The sequence below is a fragment of the Ictalurus punctatus genome, chromosome 6 (assembly GCF_001660625.3).
Source record: "Ictalurus punctatus breed USDA103 chromosome 6, Coco_2.0, whole genome shotgun sequence".
NCBI lineage: Eukaryota > Metazoa > Chordata > Actinopteri > Siluriformes > Ictaluridae > Ictalurus > Ictalurus punctatus.
Window position 1 is genome coordinate 7,760,061 of NC_030421.2, and position 14,940 is coordinate 7,775,000.

Consider the following 14,940-nt stretch of genomic DNA (forward strand, 5'->3'; position numbering starts at 1 on the left):
TGTACATTGTGGAAGGAACTCACAGAACTTAGCCCACTTTATACCAAAGGAAGTGCCGTTTTCTCAGACTGTCATAACCGAGTAACTAGGGATACCAGTACTACTTATAAAATAATGGTATGAATGATGCCAATATCCAGTACCATATGTATTCAGCTTTCTTGTGTTATGTCCTGCATTTGTTTTTGTTTTCTAAATAGCTTCACAATACCCCTAAGCAAACCTGCTGACATGTGAAGTGGGGATTTTAAAAAAATTGCCGGAAGGAACGATGAGTTGAAGTTGTGAGTCAAGTGTTAATTCAGGTTACATTAATATCACAGCTGTTTAGAGGTCCACATTCCAACCAACAAACACCTTTAATCCAGTAGTGATGTATGTTACAATTCACTTTACTGATCCTTTGCAGTAGACCTGTTAATTAAACAGAAGTAAAAACAGTCGTGATTGATTTGATTCACCCTGCAGAAACAATTCCGATAGCATTTCGTTCACTGTTTCAGACCCCCACTTTGTCTATCCGTGCGTTTCAGGTGACGTATACGCACTGTATAATGGCTGCCATTTTGAAGACTGAATATGAGACTGACTTCATTATGTTATTATGCCTGTGCTTCATTACGAAAATTCAGCTTAAGGTATAATGATAATAGACAGCACTAATACACTTGACCTTATACAATACATCATCAAAAAAAGACAGCAGGTGTAGCGGATCCTCCCCGTCATGTTGGCTCATAGCCATCTTAGCTAACTAAATACGCTTTAGGACAACTGGGAAGTTTATCTCAGCATCAAGTGTTGCTAATATTATCACAGCGTAGTTAGTTAGACGGGTTCGTGTGATTAGTTGAGGTAAAACAGGTAAACAGCCTCACCCGTGCTGCTGCTTGTAATTGTCGTGGTGAGCAGATTTGGGACGCTGCTGCTGCTGGCTGGTGGACTCTCCCCGTTGTTGAGCTGTTTGACTCTGCGCAGGTGTGATTTCCCGTTGTAGTGCGTCTGCACCTGAGCAGCCGAGTTCAGCTGGATGTTACACACCTCGCAGAGTGAGTACAGGAGCTTCTTCCTCTCCTGCGTCGAAACGTTCACCATTCCGTCCATCAGCTCTGTGACAGGAAAGTACGGAGGGCTGTTCTCCATCAGCTGTGCCGGGCTCAGGGGAGTCTTCATGCCTGAGATGTAAGAGAAAAGTGGAGTGAATTTGGGACTTCTCACTACTTAAATTTAACATTGCAATGCACACAGGTAAAAAACAGGGAGAGTTTACATCCTAAACGGAAAGTAATGAAGCCTGGTGAGATGAGTTGTGAGAGGGTGGAGGTCTGGAATGTGTGTGTGTGCGTGTGTGTGTGTACGTGTTTGCTAGGTGCCCTGCCTAGGCTCCTCCCTATGGTTTTAGAAGCAGCCGCAGAGCCATGACCTCCAGCAGCCATCTGTCACTACCACGAAGAAACACACTCACATGGGGCTTAAGAAAGAGAGAGAAAGAGAGAGAGAGAGAGCGAGAGAGAGAGAGAGAGAGATTCCTTAGGCTATCCTAAGTGTTCTTTGAATAGTATAGGTCCTTTGAATAGTATAGGTCTAAAGGGGTTTCAATTGAACCCCTCCCTGATTATTGGGAAAATACTGGGGTTAGGAATATAATCAACAACAGGGTGGTGTGATTTGTGGAAGGCCAGTGCAAACACAAAGTTGATCATTTTCCAAATACAGCATCCCCCAAAATGTTTAATTCCTCTCGCACATCAAAGCAATTTGTCAAAGATTACCATTTGTAATGTCATGGCATGTCATAGTTTTTATAAATTTTTTGTTGCATTTAATGTCGTGGAATGTCCTGGAAACAAGTTAGTTCCTGTTATCACTTACGTTATAGCAGCTATGAACAGTTTCTCCTTCACCAGCCTGCTTTTTCTCTCTCTTATAGTCAATGAGACACAAAAACGTCTGGGTTAACTCTGTTCCCTGAGATGGGAACGAGACGTTGCGTGACCTTCACGCTGTAGGAAGCGCCGTCACGAGTGACTGGTATCTGAAGTCTGTGTGAAATCACGCCTATATATAGGCCTACTGTGTTCAGTTGACATGGCAATTTCGCAAGTTGCGTGACTATAAAATGGTACCTGTGAACCACATCATCAGCATCTATTATCTGAAGCGAAGATATAATTCACCAGCATGCCCCAGTATGACAAAGCTACGCAACGTCTCGTTCCCTTCTCAGAGAACAGGGTTACATGCGTAACTCAAATGTTCCCTTTCAAAAGGAACTCAATGTTGCATGAGCTTCACGCTGTGGTTACGAGAATACCCATTCCGTCATACTGAGGGTATGGCCTGTTCAAATAGATCCAAGTCCGAGGGTCACTGCAAGACACTCAAGCCCAGGATGCATGTCAAAACTGTAATATCGAATGAATGTGTGCAGGATGGACCACCCCACCACAGCACACGCATCCTGTAAAGGTACCCTTTTGGATAAAGCCTTTGAGGAGGCCTTCAAGGGTTCATTCCCCTTGTGGAATGAGCCCTTATGCCCAGAGGTGTATCAAGACCATGCACCTCATAAGCAATAGAGATTGCTTCCACTATGCAATTAGAGATGTGTTGCTTTGATACAACATCACCTCTACTGTTGCCACGAGAGCAGACCAGCAAATGCACCAACTTATGCCACTGACCAGAGTGGTGGACGCAAATACAGAGAGCCCTTACAGGACACAATTCTCTTGTCAATTCTCTTGCAATTTTTCTTGTTACGATGTAAGGAATGGTGGAGGGCAGAAAGCCTGCAACACTACTGGCTGGGCAGCGGACATAGGCACTTTAGGAACATATTCAAGCCTAGGATACAGGAAGGCCTTGGCTAATCCAGGGGCAAAGTCAAGGCAGTAAGGGGTAACACAGAGAGCTTGTAGAGCTCCTACTCGCTTCAGGGATGTCAGGGCTAGCAGAAGAGCTACCTTTAGAGTTCTCCAAGGCTGACTCTAATGACTCAAATTGGGCACCTGACAGACCTTCCAGGACCACAGACAGGTCCCAGAAAGGTATACGTGGTCTGCAGTTTGGCCTCAGCCACATGACACCATGCATAAACCTCAATGTTAGAGGATGTTGTCCCACAGAGGCTCCATCAATTGTAGAAGGAACCAACCCTGCTAAGAAACATCCCTGTAAACACTCCAGGACTGTAGCTATTGCACAGTTTACTGGGTCTTACTAAAGTTCCTCACACCATGAGACAAAAAGTCGCCACTTGAGTGCATACAATTTTCTCGTGGATGGTGCTCTAGCTTCAACATGGTCTCTATTATTTTCAGGGGTTTTGTCCTCTGGTGAAACCCATGACTCATCAGCCACCACTGAAATGGTCTCATGTGTACTATGCCCAACTGTATGATGTAGACTGCTGCTGCCAAAAGCCCCAAGAGTCTCTTGTAGAGACTGGAGGGGATGCCTAGACCCAGCTTTATCTTGCTCAATGTAGATAGGCTTGACCCTACACGTGTTGGGGATAGAAACGCCCTCATCAGCAGAATCCCATATATCCCTTGGAAATTTTTCTCCTGCAGTGGAGAAAGCATACTTTTCTTGGGGTTCAACTTCAAGCTCCTCAGGTAGGCGAGAACAACTTCTCAATGTTGAATCGCCAGTTCCCCGGATCGCGCTAGAATTAACCATTCATCCAAGTAGTTTAGTACACTGATACCCTGGAGTCGTAAGGGAGCCAGAGCGCCATCCATGCACTTTGTGAAGGTGCGAGAGGATAAAGCTAGACCAAAGGGAAGAACCCAATATTGGTATGTGCTGCCTCCAAATGCAAATCTCAGGAATTTCCTGTGACTGGGCAAAATCTGCATGTGGAAATATGTCTCTTTTAGATCTATCATCACAAACCAGTCCCTGAACTGAATATGTGGAGCGATAAGTTTGAGCGTCAAAATCTTGAACGTATATGTTCAAAGAGTATGGTTCAGATGGTGCAGATCTAAAATTGGTCGCAGACTTAAAAAATAAAAAATAAAATTCAATCCTGGACCAGGAAATAACGGCCGTAAAAACCTCCCTCCCTCAGGGAATGGGGTACATGTTCTATGGCCACTTTATCCAAGAGGGATCATACTTCCTCCTCCAACTTCAAGCTCTGCTCTCTGCTGACTATTGTGGTGGGGGGGGGGGGAGGGTTGAGCTCTGAACTGGACCCGGTAACCCTTTTCTATGGTGGACAGAACCAACGGAGACACATTTGACAGTAGTTTCCACGCTGGTGGAGGTGGGCCTACAAACTCACCTTCTGCACCTCCCTCGCACTGGTCTGGCTCCACTCGCGGATGCCTAGGCGAACTCGACATGACAGGGAAGGAACTGGCTGGATGCCACAGTTTGCTGGTTCACCGTGCAAAAGTTGTCGGCGACGGCGTTAATCATGCCGCCGAACAGGCTGGAAGGTTCAACAGGAGCATCCAGCAGGGAAAGCTTATCCTTATCCCCCACCCTTGAGGCTGAGACATCAATGTGCCATGCACATGCCATTGTATTGTAGTTAGCCACCCTAAATTTCCTGCCGTCGATGGAGAGAGGTGGCTCGCAAGTGCCTTCTCCACCTTTGGCAAAGCCAAATACCCATGCTGTTCATTCCGCATGATGACCGAATAATTGGACGTCGTGGGGTTATAAACATGGCAAGTGTATGGTTCACCCAGAAGTGCAATATTTCATCATGCACTTCTGTGGAAAAAGGGCGGTTTTCTGCGGTGTGAGGGAGATTTATATTCACTCGGGAGATAGCGCTCGTCCAGCCTGCTACGAACCACTTCCTCTTCCCCAGGCCAGACTAGATTAAGTTTCTCTACAGCCCTAGTAATCACTTCAAGCAGCTCTTTATATGCTTGAGAGCTGCTCTCCAGTTTTAGTGCAATGGCTCCCCCCTCTGGCTCCTTTGAGTCAGAGGAGGTGGGTTGGCTTTCCATAGTGGAAAGAGGAGTAACGCCGTGAGCTCCAAAATCTGGCAGAGAGCCGGACCCGGAAAACAGAGCAAGAGATAGAGCCATTCTCATCTCCGGCTCCTCCTCCAGCTCCATACGGGATCCCTAGGACCTGAGCCATGAGGCTCTGAAACCAAACTCCGTTTGGCCAAGAAGAGACATTCTTGGCCACATTCTTGGCCACCCACAGACATTTCACACAGAAAGCGTGTCTGTCCGTCCCCCGTAATGAAAAAGGAGCAAGGCGTAAGACACTTCCTGAAGTCTCTCTGACTCATACTTTTCTCTTTTTTTTTTTTTTTTTTAAATATGAAGTCTTTTTTGCTAGCATTCAAACAAATGACCAACATGCAGTCTTTCGCTGAAGATAATAAGGCTGAGGACGTGGTTCACAGGTGCCATTTCATAGTCACCTGACTACAGTAGGCCTATAAATAGGCGTGATTTCACACAGACTTCCGATATAGGCCACGCTCAAGGGCACTTCCCACATCGTGAAGCTCATGCAACGTTGAGTTCCCTTTGAACTCACTTCTCATGTAACAGAGAAATCAGAAAACATCCCTTGTCCTGAAGACTCTCCAGTGGCAAAAAAAAAAATAAAAATTACTGACCATTACAAAGTCCTGAAACTGGTGACTCCTTCCATAAATGTTAGATAGTTGTCTTCGTACGAGATTAACTATTACATTCTTTGATCTGTAAGTTGTTACTATAAAAATGTTAAGGTCTTAATATGAACTTTGAATTACACCCGGCCCTGCTATCTAACTAATAGAAAATTATTCACCAATTTTCAGCAATCAGATTTGAGAATTCATCAGTGCCAGGATATAAGTGGACTTAAAAAGTTGAACCCCTTCACTGTTAGAAAATGTGCTCTTGAGTGGAACTTGTCTACTGGGTGAAATCCGATTAGTGTTTTTTTTCCACTGTAACTAGGTCTCTGAAACCTCACAAATGACACGAAAGGTCAGGCAGCGACTATTCCCCCTCCATCCTCCTGCACCAGCTGCATGACAGAACAGCAGTCATAGCACTTTGGCAGGATGAGGAATAGGTTACTGGGATTTACATAAGCCTCTCTAGTCTGAAAGCTGCAAGAAAAGTAGTAAAGTGTGGACGTGCTGGCTGAAGATGAGCGCTAACACAACACTCACGCAGGCTGAAGCCTTAGCTGTGTGATATCCAAGCTGTGGAAGTACAGCAGCTGAGTCAGCGGCACTCCAGAGAAAAGCCCGTGGATGTGATATCTAATAGTGTGTGTCTGTAAAACTGTGCATGTGTGCTTTAAGTGGAAGAAAGAGTTGTTTATATGAATGGAAGTGTATGTGCCTACATGATGTTGAGAGTTATGTGTATAAATCTGTGGCTGTGTGGTCAAATCTGGTCAGTAATCCCATGGTCACACACACACACAATAATCTATGTGAGCAGCTGCACACTTGAATCCTCCAGCACATACACTTTCTTTAACTTCCTGAGCTCTTCTCAGGTTTCAAACTTCCTCCAGCAACTATTTGTAACACAGTGAAGGAGAAACTGTAACCAAAAGGAAAAAAAAAAGAGAACCATTTATCTTTCCTTAATCAATTTCTTTCGGTGTATTACGGGTGTCTTTAACCTCTCACTGTTACTTACGTTCCTAGCTTGCCCTACTTTACAGTGGAAATTGGGACAGAACAAAACGCAGAACAGCTGCAGTACACTAGTATACTGTTGTTGCTTTTTGCAGGCTGAAACTGCAGCTCTGGCACTGATGGTATTGAGAGTAAGGTTTTGGGGGGTGGAGGGGTGACACACTGCGCGTAACATACAGTAAATATTATCCCACTGAGCCACAACAGCACAGAGGTCAGAGTATTTACCTTCACTCTGGAAGGAAGGGGGTGAGTCTGCTGTTTAAATATACTGAGAGATGAACTTAGGAGTAACAGGGATGGGGAGTAATAGGGTCTACAGGGAGTAACAGGGTTGGGTGATAATTGGGTATACGGTGGGAGTAAATGGATCTATAATTGGGACAAAGGGTCAATATGGTGGGTAACGTGGTGTACAGTGAGGGTAATAGGGTCTACAGTGTGAGTGATGGGCTCCATAGTGAGCATAATAGGGTGTACAGTGGGAGTTTAGAGTGTACAGGGGGAGTAGTGAGGTGTACAGTGAGGATAATAGGGTGTACAGTCGGAGTAGTACGGTGTACAGTTGGGGGTATTAGGGTGTACAGTGGGTTAATCGGGTGCACAGTGAAGGCCATATGTTCTACAGGGGGGATAATAGGTTCTACAGTTGGTATTAGGGTGAACGTTGGGTCATTTGGGTCTACAAGAGGGTAATATAATTTTCTAATAATAATATAATATACAGCTCTACCATGCGTGTAACAGTTTCTAGAGTGAAGTAACTGAGTCTACAGGGTTATATGGTGTAAAGTCGGGTAAAAAAAAAAACAACAACAAAAAAAAACATGTACATATCCTCCTCAGTCTCTTCAGATCTATATATGTATCATCCCCCTATCCCTATGAAGATCATAGCATACACTAGTGCAGAAAAATTGCCCAGCCTGTGCCAGCGAATGTTCCATGTAGTACATAAAATAACGAAGTGTACAGTAGGATGTGTTTACTGTAGGATCAATGTCAAGTGAGTAAGTCTACAGCCAAAATGCTTCAGGGATCATAGCTCAACTTTGAATAAATCAATGACGACCAAAAAGCCTCACCTGCAGGCTTTTCTATAAAAGCAAAGCACTTCTCCATTTTTCTCTCTATTCCACCTGAACACAGTCAGAATAGAAATGCAGCTAGTCAGCAACACCACCCACAACATTCTCCATCAAACACCAACATTCTCCAACAAACACCAACATTCACCAACACCGACATTCACCAACACTCACCAACATTCAACAACATACACCAACATTCAACAAACACACACATTCAACATTCTCCATCAAACACAAACATTCAACAGCATTCACCATCAAATACCAATATTCAACATACACCGACATTCAACAACATATACCATCAAATACCAACATTCAACAACATATACCATCAAATACCAACATTCAACAACATTCACCATCAACACCAACATTCTCCATCAAACACAAACATTCAACAACATACACCATCAAATACCAACCTTCAACAACATACACCATCAACACCAACATACACCATCAAATACCAACATTCAACAACATCAAATACCAACCTTCAACATTCACTATCAAATACCAACATTCAACATACACCATCAAATACCAAACTTCAACAACATACACCATCATATAACAACATTCAACAACATACACCATCAAATACCAACCTTCAACAACATACACCATCAACACCAACATACACCATCAAATACCAACATTCAACATCAACAAATACCAACCTTCAACAACATACACCATCAAATACCAACCTTCAACAACATTCACTATCAAATACCAACATTCAACAACATACACCATCAAATACCAACCTTCAACAACATTCACTATCAAATACCAACATTCAACAACATACACCATCAAATATCAACATTCAACATCAAATACCAACATTCAACAACATTCATTATTAAATACCAACATTCAACATACACCAACATTCAACATTTACCATCAAATACCAACATTCACCATCAAATACCAACATTCACCAACATACACCGACATTCAACAACGTTCACCAACAAATACCAACATTCAACATACACCAACATTCAACATTTACCATCAAATACCAACATTCACCATCAAATACCAACATTCACCAACATACACCGACATTCAACAACGTTCACCAACAAATACCAACATTCAAAAACATTCACCATCATATAACAACATACACCATCAAATACCAACCTTCAAAAACATTCACTATCAAATACCAACATTCAACAACATACACCATCAAATACCAACCTTCAACATTCACTATCAAATACCAACATTCAACAACATACACCATCAAATACCAACCTTCAACATTCACTATCAAATACCAACATTCAACAACATACACCATCAAATATCAACATTCAACAACATTCATTATTAAATACCAACATTCAACAACATACACCAACATTCAACATTTACCATCAAATACCAACATTCACCATCAAATACCAACATTCACCATCAAATACCAACATACACCAACATTCAACAACGTTCACCAACAAATACCAACATTCAAAAACATTCACCATCATATAACAACATACACCATCAAATACCAACATTCAACAACATTCAACACCAACATTCACCATCAACACCAACATTCACCAGCATTTAACAGCATTCACCGTCAAATGCCAACATTTACCATCAAACAGCAACATTCAACAATATTCTGAATCAAACAAAAACAGTCAATATTCTCCACAAACACAACCTTAAACAACATACACCATCAAATACCAACATTCAACAACATACACCATCAAATACCAACATTCAACAACATACACCATCAAATACCAACATTCAACAACAGCTGGTGTGTGGTAGGCGTTCTGGTGCACTATGGCTGCCGTCGTTTCATCCAGGTGGATGCTACCCAGTGATGGTGGTTGAGGAGATTTCCCCCATACAATGTAAAGCGCTTTGAATGCCTAGAAAAGCACTATACATATCTAAGGAATTATTATTATTACTATTATTATTATACACAATCAAATACCAACCTCCAGCAACATTCACCATCAAATACCAACATTCAGCATCACCAACATTCTCCATTAAACACAAACGTTCAACAACACTATCAGACACCAACAACCACTAACATTTCACACCATTCTCCATCAAACACTAACATTTCTAAAGTTTCTAAAAGAATCACAGTGAAAACAAACAAAACATTTTAGAAACAAAAGTCGAGTACAACACATCAATCCAGTGTCTGGGTTTGTGAGATATATTCTTGTTTGGTTAGTGTAAAAAGAGCTTACCTATATTTCATCAGTTTAAAAGAAGTGAGTTCACTCATGTGAGGTCACGGCCATCTGCATGTTTTCCACTGTATTACTTGCTTAATTAGCTTGCTTAATAAACGATGCTAGTATTTGAACACACTCATTAATTTACCTCTGCAAATATTTAAAGGAAACACGTTTGCAGGACCTTCCCAGTTTACTGTCAAATAACTAATTAAGTGGCATCTTAGTGTAAATGCTGCTTTAAAGGTCATCAGAAACGAGCATTTAATGTTGTCCTTCCAAAATATTTTTCACCAAACATGCCCAGTGACCTCAGTAGGATTAATGTACTCGTTGCTAAATCACTCCTCTGCCCTTGATATTTAAAATATCCACAACTTTATTAATCCATGACAGTAATTCAGACCATCATTAACCAAAGCAGGGTGGAACATGAACATTCAGAGACGGTAGAGTGCAACGGTCAAACATGTTAATGGAAAATATAATGGATTGGGGGACTGAGAGTTGGGAACGTCCCAGTGTTTCATTTCTCACAGTGTCGCCTCAATTACTATAAGTAAGGCTGAGTACGTCTTGGCACGCTTTTAAACACTTGATTTAATGTATTTTTTATAAGAGTGCATTTACAGATTAAACGCTGTGTTGTATTGTGCTCTGAAGTCAGACATCCCCGAGTCAATGCTCCTGATTAAGCATCTAAATTTCGTTACCTGCAGCAAACTGATGTGTATACACAAACAGTCAAATATATTTCAACTAGAATATGAAAATAAAATAAAATAAAATAAAAAATAAATGAAATCAAAACATGATCGTCACACGAGATGAATTTTAGCATAAACACGGCACAAAAATCCAGAAGTCCAGGGAAATCGGTGTGTAATCTGAAGTGCTGGACTTTTCTGCATCTCTTACATTGTACACACAGACAAGTTTCACGTCACGACGAGTTCTGCAAGGATGTTCTCCCTTTCTATGGAAAGGGCTTTCTTCCGGTGCTTGTACGTTTCTTTGCTATTTGTGTTTTTCAATGGGTTTGCTTTTTTCCATCACTGGATGTTACTGCGTCAGTCATTTAGATAGTGTATTTTATGCTTTAAAAAAAAAATATCACAAGGATGTTTTACATCACATAAATCACTAAACCAACCATGGAAAGCTCATTAAGTTTCTTTACATGAAACTGTATTTGAATTATATATAATTTTATTTTAAACATCCATCCATCTTATATACCGCTTATCCTTTTCAGGGTCACGGGGAACCTGGAGCCTATCCCAGGGAGCATCGGGCACAAGGCGGGGTACACCCTGGACAGGGTGCCAGTCCATCGCAGGGCACAATCACATACACACTCACACACCCACTCATACACTACGGACACTTTGGACATGCCAATCAGCCTACCTGCATGTCTTTGGACTGGGGGAGGAAACCGGAGTACCCGGAGGATACCCCCCCGCAGCACGGGGAGAACATGCAAACTCCACACACACAGGGCCATGGTGGGACTTGAACCCCCGATCCTGGAGGTGTGAGGCGAATGTGCTAACCACCGTGCACCCTTTATTTTAAACATGAATTAGTTATTTTATTCATGGGGTCAGAACCCCTCTAAAACCGTCTCATTTTATCTCAAACGGGTCAGAACTTGCTTCGATTTTTATTTTATTTTTTATTAATAGCACTATCTGCTTCCAAACTGCTGTAAAAATAAACAATTCGCAGATTTTATTTACTAGTGTGAAACGACTATCATAATCACAGCATTGTGTCTTTCTTGATACTGATTGTGAAGCTGTTGCATTAAAGCAGCACACAGATTAATCCAGCAGCATCATTCTTATTTAATAGGTCTTTTTTGTTGTTGTTTAATAGTGTGACAGCATTATTTATTTTTTTCCTAAACAGTTCGTTTCAGACATTTCAAAAACTACAGCACGCTGCAGCTCAGACCTTCCTGCACTAGGGAGGCGATACACGCTATTCTATCAGCACAATACGAGAGCGGACTGAAAGCAGTAACCAAAACAGGGGGTTGAGAGGACGACATCGGGGTTGAGTGGTGCTTATTTTCTTCAATTAGGAACTAATTAAACTCACATCTGTGGTTTCTCAAACAGTCAGGCTGAAGAAGCCTGCTGTTGGAGGTGGACGCAGTAACGATTTACTCCTCATGACCTCCACGGGGGGCGGGGGAGCAAATACAGGCTCAGACAATGCAGAACGGGCTGCAAGACACACCAGATTTTAATTATTAGCAGCAATTGGGCAGAAGGAGTGTGTAGGGAATACAAATAACACCAATTATTAAATAAGCGTCAGGATACACTAGAGACCACCGGCAGAGAAAAGAAGGATGGATGGAGAGATGGAACGACAATTCCTCTCTCTCTCTCTCTCTCTCTCTCTCTCTCTCTCTCACACACACACACACACACACACACACACACACAACTGGTCTTTTTTTTTTTTTTTTTTACCAAAGTATAAAACACTTTTTCTTCAAAATACAGTTTGACGCAGAATTATTTAGCACTCATGGCTTTAAAGATATGTTTTGATACTCTCATCACGCAACAATACGCGTCTTAAGGTTTAACATCTCACTCTAAGTATCAAAAGCATCAGTAGTGCGAGCAGTAATCCAAATCACATTTTTCTACTCATGTGCACGATCTACACAATGTTATCATTAGTATAGTCACACATCATTCACAGGTACGGCAAAGAATCTACATAATCTAACACTAATAATGGGGGGAAAAGAAGAGAAAAAAAAGAGTTATTTAACAAAGAAAATAGACGGCATAATCACTTAGATGGTGAAGAGATCTTAACTTTGAACCTTTATGGAAAGAGATAACAGGACGCAATGGTCTCGTGGATGTACCACAAAATTAAATGTAAGTTATAAAAACTGCAAAAAATAAATAATAATAATAATAATAATAAATGATGTGTCGTACATTAATAAATAAAAATCGTCATTCTTGGCAAGGTGCTGTGGAATAGGAGGAATAAAAAAATTCTGGATGTGCTGTTACAGGAAAATAATGAACTTCTGGGTTGCAAGATCCTCTGGGGTTGAGGGTTCAATTCCCATCTCCACCCTGCATGAGCGGAGTTTGCATGATCTCCCTGTACTCGGAGAGAGAGAGAGAGAGAGAGAGAGAGAGAGAGAGAGAGAGAGAGAGAGAGAAAGAGGTGTCCCAGCTAAGCTCAGTTCCAGTCAGCCATGCTTGTTTGCTATGGACGGTTACTAAACCTCACAGCTAAAACACACTCGGCACCAGATGGTCCTTGCCTCTGTGCTAATGCCTTTCTCTGGAAGCTCCATGCAGAGTCAGGGATGTAATGGCCAAGCACTTGACTCATGTAAGCTTTTCTGCTCACTGATAGTGTGTGTTCAGGGGGCCTGAGTGTGTGTAGTGTGTTTGGCTGGTGGACGCACACACACACACACAGACACACAGCAAGGTGAAGATTTGGTTATTAAGGCTTTTTATTAAAATCAAAGTCAAACGAGAAGCCATCGTTATCTGTGTTTAACTTCCTGACCTTTATAAATATCACGGTTTGTGATAAAATGAGTACAATAGCATCTCATTAAACACTGCAAATGAACAGAGCAACACACCGGCAACTCGAAAAGCATGTAGAATGGTAAATTTAAAAATAAAAACAACTATATAACTCAGTGGTGCTAACTGGCTAATACTTAGCATGCTAAACCTTTTTTTACATTACTAAACTTAGTTGTTTTTTTTTTAAAGTAGACTTTATATATATATATATATATATATATATATATATATATATATATATATATATATATATATATATATATATATATATATATATATATTGCCAAATCAGGTAATAATACACTGGAAATGTGTTCATAAACAATTCTACTTTTCCAAGCCAACAGAAGACGGCTGCAGTTACAGGCAGTTAGGAGAGATAATTTAGCTACAATTAGCTACGTAGCTAACTATGAAATCAATCAAGCTGGCTTGCTAACAAAGAATTTACCAGGTTAAGTTTGCTAGTTAGCTAAAATGCCTGATTTATATAGCTGTAACAAACCTACAAAAGCTTGCCTGCTTCAAGAAACTAGCAAGCTAACGCTAAACGGCTAGGTCGCATTCTTACCGAAGAGTTTACTACAGTGCACACGTTTAGCTATCACTAACTTTGTTCAGCTGAGTTGCTGCTTGCGCAGCACCTCAGCTCTCAGTGCCGAGGTTATAATCATAAAACATGATGAAGCTGTAACCTTCAAGAGACTCATATGCCTTTAATTTCTGTCTAGTATAAACGCTCAGAGGTTCTTTGAGTTGTCCGTGTAGATATGTTCGGTCGAAAAGTCTAGAAAAACGCTTAGCGTGATTTAGCCACTGACAGGACGCCAAGTCATAAGGATCTTGTAGAGTTACAGTATTTGAGAGTGTTAGTTCAGCTAAATAGCACTCCCTGTTTTTTTAGTGCTAATCCATAATAATAATAATAAAAAATGGAAAACATTTTAGCTAACGTCAATCCAGTTCCTAAATCAACTTCTTGATAGATTCTTCAGTCAGATTATAAATAGCGTCAGGTTGCTAGGCTACTCGGGTCTTTTTTTTTTTTTGCAACCAGTTTGCGCATACAAACTTGGTTTTCTACGGTTCTATGGGTTAGCAGGATGAATATGTAACATAAGCAGCCGTGACTCAACCCGTTTTGGTGCTGATAGAAGAGAGCAGACTTAAAGCCTCATTATATTTCAAAACATATTTAAAAGCATACAGGACTGTAATGTGATCTTAACTCAACGTTTTATCATTTATTTGTTATTTACTAGGATAGATGTTTCATTTAGGTGTGTGGATAAAATACTAGGAAAGAAAAAAAAGGGGGGGGGTCTAGAAGATCAGGAGATAAGCTGGAGACAGTGGTATGGATTCCCTGATCAGAAACGCTGAGT

At 41.3% G+C, this 14,940-nt stretch overlaps 1 protein-coding gene across 3 annotated transcripts in view; it reads right to left on the reverse strand.

The window, feature by feature from the left end:
- znf385b (zinc finger protein 385B) overlaps window positions 1–14,940 on the reverse strand; it is a 210,200-nt gene that overhangs the window by 152,001 nt on the left and 43,259 nt on the right. For all 3 annotated transcript variants that reach the window (XM_017469946.3, XM_047156209.2, XM_047156207.2), the window contains one exon: window positions 879–1,175. In XM_017469946.3, the coding sequence (XP_017325435.1) occupies window positions 879–1,175 (297 nt within the window). The remainder of the gene's footprint in view (window positions 1–878; window positions 1,176–14,940) is intronic.